The 9,882-nt window shown below is 43.6% G+C and overlaps 1 protein-coding gene across 1 annotated transcript in view; it reads right to left on the bottom strand.

The window, feature by feature from the left end:
- The window catches only part of waca (WW domain containing adaptor with coiled-coil a), a gene marked incomplete at its 5' end in the record, with an annotated part of 180,048 nt that overhangs the window by 68,802 nt on the left and 101,364 nt on the right, over positions 1–9,882 (bottom strand). The window contains 1 exon segment of the mRNA XM_037693922.1: positions 4,291–4,542. Within this exon segment, the coding sequence (XP_037549850.1) occupies positions 4,291–4,542 (252 nt within the window).

The raw sequence follows: 9,882 nt of genomic DNA on the forward strand, positions 1-9,882 counted from the left end.
ACAGACAGCATCCCCACTAACTCGGGAGCCAGGCAGAAGGAGAAATCCTACACAAAACAGGCTCTAGAGCAATGTGGATATCCTAACTGGGCCTTCCTGAAAGCAGAGAAGAAACCCAAACAGGACTCCAGTCAGCCATCAGGTGAAAAGGAGGAACCCAGACCCAGACCAGTGGTCATTCCATATGTTGAGGGAGTATCAGAGAAACTGAGACGTTTATTTTCTAAACATAACGTCCCAGTGGCTTTTAAACCCCAAAATACATTACGGCAAAGACTGGTTCATCCCAAAGATCTAGTCCCCCGGCACAAACAGAGTAATGTTGTGTATGCTGTTCAGTGTCAGGAGGGCTGTGATCAGTCTTACATCGGGGAAACAAAACAGCCACTGGCCAAAAGGATGGCCCAGCACAGAAGATCAACATCATCAGGCCAGGACTCTGCGGTCTACACTCATCTCCAGGACAGCGGTCACTCTTTCAGGGATGAAGATGTGCACATCCTGGATAGAGAGGAACGATGGTTTGAGAGGAGTAAAGGAGGCCATCTTTGTGAAAATAAATTGTCCATCATTAAACAGGGGTGGAGGCCTACATGTTCAATTGTCCCCCTCTTACAATGCTGTGATTGCTAGTATCACTCAGCCCTCTGTGAATGGTAAACAGCCATCAGTGTGCTAATGATCCATTGTTAGGCTGATGGTCCTTCTTGAGCATGTGATCAGCTTGTTTTGGTTGTCAGCAGCAAAACTGGTTGATCCACTCTGAGAAGGTGCTATTAAAGAGACTGAGCTGAATAAAGCACCTCAGACTGAGGAAGTCTCTCGGATGAGAGAAGAAACGTTTCTACATTTTTTGTTGTTGTTTTGCTTTGTTTTTTTTTGAATGTCCAGAGGACCAGATTTAACTTTTTTAGATGAAATGTTTTCAGTTTAAAAAGTAAAATAAAATATAAGATCAGATGCTTTAGCTTCTATGAAACCAGATTTTAACAATTCAGAAATACATTTCAAGACATGAAAAACTTTGGGAAACAAAAGGTGCTCATTTAAATGAGGAAAAGCTTTATCATGTAGACAACAAACCAGTCTTACCAAAATCCTTATTTAAAGCTGCCGCTGTTCTGACCCATGGTGTTTGCTATGTGTCAACAGGGGGTATGACTAATCTGACTCAAAAACATTTCACAAGAGAAAGAAGCAAGTTCACCGTCTCCTGATTTCCTCTTTTCCACAGAAAACATCACAAATCCAGCCAGGAGATTGAGTCTTCATAAAGGTGATCAAAAGAAAGAACTGGGACCGTCCCCCGCTGGGAAGGACTGTTCCAAGTACTGCTGACCACGCCTAATGCAGTAAAGATCCCTGAACGACCCAGCTGGATTTCATCTCGGTCACTGTAAGGCTCAGAGGGTGCTGGACCCTTAAGGTCACCTGGGTAGAGGGGAAGTCAGGCTACAAAGGGGGTTGTCCTTATAGTGGGCAGTCATCTCAATGTCTGTGAAGCAAGCAACGACCCATACCCTTTTAGGACCTACAGGTCTGGTGACTCTGAGTCCTTAGCAGCGATAGGCAGTCCGCATGCCAGGTGGATTCTCTGCTGTGTTGTGACTGTAGCATGTTATCTCAACATCTCCAGAGGCCTGCAGCCCCTTCATGATGACATGGCAGACTGGCTGCAGAACCTCCCTCCTGACCATGATGGTGATGGGAACCTATGGAAGGCTTATCTACAGCACCTGAAGGGCAGTCACACCAAGGAAGGCTGTTATACTTGTTCCACCATGCCACATAGCTCACACCAACTGACTTTTCATGTATGGCCCATGGCTATAAACAAATCCAGATGTGTTTATAACCTTTCCTTGGCCCGCCCACGACAAAACATCGTTGAGTACCAAAACACAACTCTGCAGAGCCTGAACTGGAAACCAGATCAACGCCGCCCACCTACACCACCAGATCAAAAGGTATACACTGTGCTACGCTCCTTCTTCAAACATAACGTACTTCACTGTCAACAGTGCGACTGGCAACATCACTATGACGACCATAACAACTCCAGGGCTTTTCCTGGGAAACACCACAGGCTGTGACGTCGTCATAGACTTTCTCAGGTACACAACCCTACAGTCCAGAAACTCCAGCGTGTCAACAGTGACTCTCGATGTCATGTGGCTGTGTGGTCACCGTCCGTACCCCTTCTTGCCTCACCACTGGACCGGCATCTGTGTGCCCCAGTCTGGGTATCGGACGGTACAATTCACATCCACCACAGCAACAACAAACTCTCCCTCTCATCAACCTCGCCCCACCGCTTGGACAAAATGAAGAAATCGCCACGCTGAAGCTGATGGTGCTACAAAACCGGATGGTGTTGGATTTACTAACTGCAGCTCAGGGGGGGGTACATCTGCTCTCATCAGGAGTAAATGATGAATTTATATCCCGGGTGAAAATGACACCCACGTTGAAGATGCCGTGACCTCCTTAAGGAACCTTTCAAGGTGCACAAACTAAAGACTCCAGAGGGATAGGCAACTCTCTCTGAGAATGGTTCACCTCCGGAACCTGTATTGTACCTCTTTTGAAACACATGATGATGAAAGTTTTTACAGGAATCCTTATCAATTTGCATCTAGCTAAGATGGCCCAAGATGATGACTGAAAATGTGTAACAAAAATGATATGCCTGTTCTCTTTCCCAGTCCCACCAGTATAAAATATTATATATATATATATATATATATATATATATACACAAACACACACAGGTCCTTCTCAAAAAATTAGCATATTGTGATAAAGGTCATTATTTTCCATAATGTAATGATAAAAATGAAACTTTCATATATTTCAGATTCATTGCACACCAACTGAAATATTTCAGGTCTTTAATTGTTTTAATATTGATGATTCTAAAATGTCTAAAATGTATAAAAAAGTCTAAAATGATAAACAGGAGGGAATGTTAAGAATTTTTCTATTTTATCATTTTAAAATTGTTTCTATCTCATTATATTAATATCTGGTTTCACATGTACTGAACAAAAAGTTTATTTCTTATGATTTAATCTTGTATCTTGTTGTGGGTGTGTGAAAAGCTCTGTTTTTACATCAAGTGGATGTTTTATCAAGAAACTATCCGTACAAGCTCTGAAATGTTCTGATCATCATCCTGATCAAGATTTTGTTCATGTAAACTTGACCTGTTTTCGTGCTCCACTTTTATCTAATAAATACCAGACTCACCCAGCAAAACGGTGGAGTTCACACTGACCCACAAAACAGGTGACTCCCTCTTTGCAAAGGTATTGAGCGCTAAAAACTCATCTCGCCTTGTTGTGTGAAATTATTTTCTTTAAAAGGTCAAACAGAAATTACCCAACATCTTCGATATCTTCTACTGTGTTTACTTGTTGTGTTAAACTCCAGCCCACCTGCAGAAGCAGGAAGCGGGGGTAATGTAAGTGGGTGAGGGGCTGGGTTTGTATTCAGAGAGGGAGAAGGAGGGGCCTCATGCAGTTGGAGGCGCAGATAGAAGAAAAAAAAGACACAGATTTTCAAGTCTTTTACTCGATGGTTGCAATAAAGCCATTTGAACCATTGTAAATTGAAAAACTTGATACATTGCGTATATTTGATATATCGCCCAGTACAGTGAGCCCAGGTGGAAGCAGTGTTACCAATTGCATCAGCTCAGCTGTAAGACCATCTCCGTCTCCTAGTGCTCAGAGCAGAGAGACGCGTCGCAAATGAACCACGCATGTGCACAGCTGTAACAGATCCTGCTCTGGCCTACAAACCTCCCACATTGCGCTCCGACTTCCCAGGACTTTTGTATTTAACATATAACTTTGTATTAAACGTTAATGTGTTCGGAGCCTCATTGTTGTACAGTCATGTGCAACTTGCTCATGTGACCAAACTCCTGGTCCTCTTTCTCTACAACTCCCTCTTTCCGACACGTTTCTGCTGCTTTAGTTCTCAAAATTAAATTATATTAATAAAAGACACATATTTGTATGTCCCTAATAAAAGACACATATTTGCATGTCCCAGGTTATAGCAAAGATGTGAATGTGACAGAAACGGATTACTACATTTGTATTGCTCGTGGTTTGGAGTCTGAGCTGAGCTGCTAGCGGAGCTGCGTGGGCGGTGGATGCTTTGGTAGGCAGGGCGCTCGGTTCTGTTGAAAGGATGGGGCACCCTCCTTGAATAATGGTAGGGGAGACACTGATTTTTTTTTATGCTTGTGAAAATGTTGAAAATTTTAAATCAACCCCTTACCTTCGTTGATTTTTGCCATATCCACACTGGCATTGTTGAGCTGTAGGGCTGTCTGAAGGGCTGGGAGAAGCTGGCGAAGCAGAGTTGGATCCTGGAGGATTGGAGTCGAGGACTGAAGGACTGGGGAGACGGGCACAGTGGAAGCTGACGATCCAGGTGGGGCTGATGATGTATTCAAGCTCCCTGAACTTGAGGAAGATGACTGTGACTGGGTGACGAGAGCTGTTGGAGGCTTCTCCATCTGGACTGACTCTACAGTAAGAGAGACCAAAAAATGTTGCAACTTCATCAATACTAGGGCTGTAACGGTACATCAATCAACCTTTATTTATACAGGTAAATCCCATTGAGCCTCGAGGACTCATTTACAAGAGAGACCTGATTTCAACAAAGAAAGATGACAACAATGGACAACAGCAACAACAATAAGCAGTTATAAAAACTCATACTACAGTTTTTTTTTTTTTTTTTTTTTTAACAAATAGGATGGCTAAAAGGAAAAAGGTAACAAAACAAAAAAACAGCTAGATTCCAAGACAAATGTATAAAACTAAAAACAGGAACATGTCTGCATTGGACCCCGCCAGGAGTCCAACAGATTCTTAAAGCCACTTAAGAGAGGTCAAGGTCGAGAGCTTCAAATCTTTTTGTAAGATATTCCAGGAAACAGGAGCGGAGTAGGAGAAGGCCCTTTTGCCTAGTTCAGTCCTAACTGAGGGAACACTGCAGGTAATAATGTCCTGAGAGCGCACTCAGTAGCTGCACTCACGCAGAGACATGTAGGAGGAGATGTATGAAGGCAGCAGACCAAGAAGTGATTTAAAGATGAAAATGTACCAGTGAGAGAGTCTGCGTGAAGTTAATGATGTCCAGTTAACCAATGAATACAGGGTGCAGTGGTGGGTACGATAATCACAGCCAGTTATGAATCTTAGTGCACCATGATAGACAGCATCCAACATCTGCAGGGTTCTTGTAGGAGCGTTCATGTAAATAATATCACCAAAATCAATTGAGGGAAGGAAAGTCACAGATACAAGGCGTTTTCTAGCATTCAGGGTTAGACAGGATTTGTTTCTGAAAAAGAAACCCAGTTTAACTTTCAGTTTCTTTACCAAGTTTTCCACATGGAGCTTAAAAGAAAGATGTGAGTCGACCAAGATACCCAAATATTTATAGGAATCAACAAACTCAATGGGGACACCATTTGAGGATAAAATCGGAGGAAGAACTGCTGGGACCAACTTCCTATTTGAAAAAAGCATCCCTTTGGTTTTTTCGGCATTTAGGACAAGTTTGAGGCGGAACAAATCAGTCTGGATGATGTTGAATGCAGATTTCAAAAGCTGGAAAGCCTTAGCAACAGTTTTAGCTCGACAATAAACAACTGTGTCGTCAGCATAGAAATGTATGGATGCATTAGGGATGTTTTTACCTACATTATGTATGTAGATTGTAAAGAGGGTGGGTCCTAAGACTGAGCCTTGTGGTACACCATTGTTGAATGTTAAATAACTGGAGAAAGTACCATTATGTTGAACACATTGCCTCCGGTCTGAAAGATAGTTAGAGAACCAACCAATGGTGTGATCTGAGAAACCGATTTCTGAGAGTTTATGACACAAGATGTTATGATCCACAGTGTCAAAAGCTTTAGAAAGGTCTAAGAAAAGTGCAGCACAATAATCTTTAGCATCCAGTGCTTCAACAACGTCATTAAGAACCTTCAGTGGAGCAGTGGTTGTGCTGTGTTGTTTCCTGAAACCAGATTGATGTGGAGGTAAGATGTTAAATGAGTCCAGGTAATTTTTGATTTGAGAGTTTATCAGTTTTTCTAGAACCTTGGCTAAAATGCAGAGTTTAGAGATTGGTCGATAGTTGTTCAGTGAGGTGGGGTCTCCTCCCTTCAGCAAAGGAAGAACAAAGGCTGTTTTCCAAGTGTCTGGGATGGAGTTTTGTCTTATGGAGAGATTGAAGATGTGGGTCACAGGGACTGAGATGATGTGAGCAGCCAGCCTTAAGAAGTAAGGTGGAAGTTCATCTGGACCTGCAGATTTTTTAGGATCAAGATCTTTTAACAGTTTATTGACCTCACTGACTGAGAATGGAGAAAAAGAGAAGGTGTGATTAACTGAGGATTGACTTGTAGGAGGGATTTGATTTGTAGAAGTTTGGTTATTAAGTGAAGTGGCTGATTTTTTGTTAGTAACTGTGTCAAATAAAGAACCAGAAGCAACAAAATGTTTGTTGAAACAGTTCAGGATCTCGTGCTTATTTGACACAGGAACAGAGTTAACGAGAAGTTGTGATGGGAGGTCAGATGATTGGGGGGTGCCTGAGAGAGATTTAATTGTTTTCCAGAATCTGTTAGGGTCATTTAGATTTTTGGAAGTCTGAGATAAGAAATAGTTGCGTTTTGCTGCTTTAACAGCAGTTGTGCATTTATTCCTCATCTGTCGGAAACTCAACCAATCAGTGTCTGAGCCAGATTTTCTCGCTGCAGCCCAAAGATGATCTCTCCTGTGCAGGAGGTCAGCTAGCTCTGGAGTAAACCAGGGGCTGTCTCGTCCCTTTATTCTGAACTGACGAAAAGGAGCATGTAAGTTCAGGAAATAAATGAAATTATTATGGAAATAGTTCCAAGCAGAGTTCACGTCATCAGTTAACAGAATACGATGCCAGTCAAAGTGAGACAGATCCCAGAGGAATGTCTGTTCACAGAAATGTTTCAGATCCCTTTTTTTAATTAATCTGGGCTTAGAAGGTGGAAGTTTAATATTTCTTAAAGCCGCTGTCACACAATGATCACTCAAAAGATCAGCGAATACACCTGTACCAGGGAATTTGTGAGGCATATTAGTTAGAAACAGGTCTAAGATGGAGGAGTTGTCAGGGTGGCTTTTATTTAATCTGGTGGGGGAGTCGATCAGTTGGGTTAAATTAAAAGACAAGCAACATTCCTTGAATTTGTCACAGAGGGGGGTCGACTTACACCAATCAATGTTGAGATCTCCAGCTAAAAAGACCTCTGTGAATTTTAAATTACCAAGGAATTCCTTAATGGCATTTAATGCCTCAGGAGAAGCGGATGGTGGGCGATAGCAGCAGACTACAGTTAAAACCTGGCCTCCATTCAAGGTGATGTTTACAGATAAGGCTTCAAACTGATTTGGAATTGTTTTGGAAGTCACAAGACTTGAAACCAGGGTATCTCTAATGTAAATAATGACTCCATCCCCCCTTTTTTGACGATCACAGCGGTAGATGTTAAATCCATTGATTGCCACGTCATTATTCATTACAGATTTGTTGAGCCAGGACTCAGAAATAAAGATAACATCAGCCCCAGAAGAACTGACCAGGATTTTCACAGCATCAAGTTTTTTCAGAAGGCTACGAGCGTTTACATGCAGAAAATGGAGCCCAGAGGCGTTTTTAAAGTCATTTGGTGTGCTGTAATTAGTGGGGGGTCCAGGGTTGGGCTGAATACCTGAGAGCAATAACAACATTATTATCAGACATTTTCTTGAGTTTTTTGTGACTGATGTGTGATTACAGGAGTTAACAGTGTGGCAATTATCCCCCATAATAGAACCATGAGAAACATTAATGAAGACGTGATCATTCAGAACCCAAAAACAGTGAAAGTTGCAGTGATGGACAGATTCAGGTGTATTAACAAGATTCAGTGACTCCAGATAATCTGAGAACTGAAAATAGTGACAGTAATATGAATGATGCAAAAAAGATTCAGACCATAAAATGTCACAGTTGAAATGGGCAAACAAACCCGACGAGGTGGCCCAACTGCAGTTTGAGTCAGGCTGAGGGGGGCTCCGGTCCCCCTGTGAAGAAGGATGGATGGATGGATGGATGCTCCCATGAGAAACAGAAGCTGGGTCCAGAATCAACAGGCCGAAACAGAAACAGAAAATTTGCAGCAAATAGCAGAACGAGCTGTCAGAAAATCCTCCTGAAGTGAAAGGCATGATCCAAGTTCGTTTCAGGTCAACAGGGGCCAACAACGTGATCCGGAATAAAATTAATTATTATCCAGGTGAGTTTGGATGGAGACCTGCAGCAGCTCCGATACAAACTCCGAACTTCACTCGAGCACCACGCAGCCCTGCTCCTCCACGCTGCTCCTCCGCTTCTCAGCACCCGACAGCACGGGGCACCCCCGGTGAAAAACGAGACTGACCGGAGAGGCTGAGGCTGAAGTCGGCAACGGGTCCGGTCCGGTTCTGCTCCAGTTCGGCTCCGGCGCTCCAAGCACGAGAGACGAAGAGGCTGAAGATATCCCTGGCCCGGTTTTGCTCCGGTCCGGCGGCCCAGTCTGGCAGCGCGGTTCTGCTCCGGTCCGGCAGCCCGGCAGCGCGGATTCTGCTCCGGTCCGGCGGTGCTTCAAAGCACCGGAGCGTCTCCTCCAGGTGAACACAACGACTCCACGGAGGTGGATCGTCTTTCAGTAAAAGTAACGGGCTGCTCACTGAAGCTGAGACCGGCTCTGTAGAAGACGAATTTCCCCACATCCACCTCGATTCGGTTCTGGTCCAATTCGAGGGTCACAGGTACACTTCCCCCACACCTATGGAGACACCACGAGGGCCAGTCCAGCTGAAAACCAGCGAAATACCACCCGGCGATATTTGTCGGAACCAGGTAGAACCACAAAGGTCCAGATAAGAGTTCGTTGAGGTCCAGAGAGAGAGAGAAAAAACACCGGACCTTCGTGCGTCGACTCCCCAGCTCGAGAGGTCACCTGGCCGGCAGGGTGCGCTCAGAGTGACCGATGGGGGGGGAGCGGCCGATCGGTCCAGGGCCAAAATATTATTATTTTTTTATTTTTTTTTGGACGGTCCCGTCCGGCTCTCTGAGTCACTGAACACCGAATTCGGTTGGAAGGAGGACCAACTTTAGTCCGGTTCGAAAAACGGGTCAGTTTGATGATAAAAGACTGCAGAAAGCCGGAGGGAGCTGCTGTCCATCAGCTCGCCGGAAGTGTATTGAACCGTTTCGGTACAGCATGTTTGGTTTGGTCCACGTGCGTACCGTTTCGGTTACTTTTTCATTAATTAAATTTTATTAACGAGAGATTAGGCGCTGTGGTACTACAGGTCTTTGTCAAAAAATTAGCATATTGTGATAAAGGTCATTATTTTCCATAATGTAATGATAAAAATGAAACTTTCATATATTTCAGATTCATTGCACACCAACTGAAATATTTCAGGTCTTTAATTGTTTTAATACTGATGATTATGGCATACAGCTCATGAAAACCCAAAATGCCTGTCCCAAAAAATTAGCATATTTCATCCCACCAATGAAAGACAAGTGTTTTTAATACAAAAAACGCCAACCTTCAAATAATCATGTTCAGTTATGCACTCAATACTTGGTCGGGAATCCTTTTGCATGAATGACTGCTTCAATGCGGCGTGGCATGGAGGCAATCAGCCTGTGGCACTGCTGAGGTGTTATGGAGGCTCAGGATGCTTCGATAGCGGCCTTAAGCTCATCCAGAGTGTTGGGTCTTGTGTCACTCAACTTTCTCTTCACAATATCCCACAGGTTCTCTATGGGGTTCAG

The sequence above is a fragment of the Nematolebias whitei genome, chromosome 20 (assembly GCF_014905685.2).
Source record: "Nematolebias whitei isolate Nwh7 chromosome 20, NemWhi1, whole genome shotgun sequence".
Taxonomy (NCBI): Eukaryota; Metazoa; Chordata; class Actinopteri; order Cyprinodontiformes; family Rivulidae; genus Nematolebias; species Nematolebias whitei.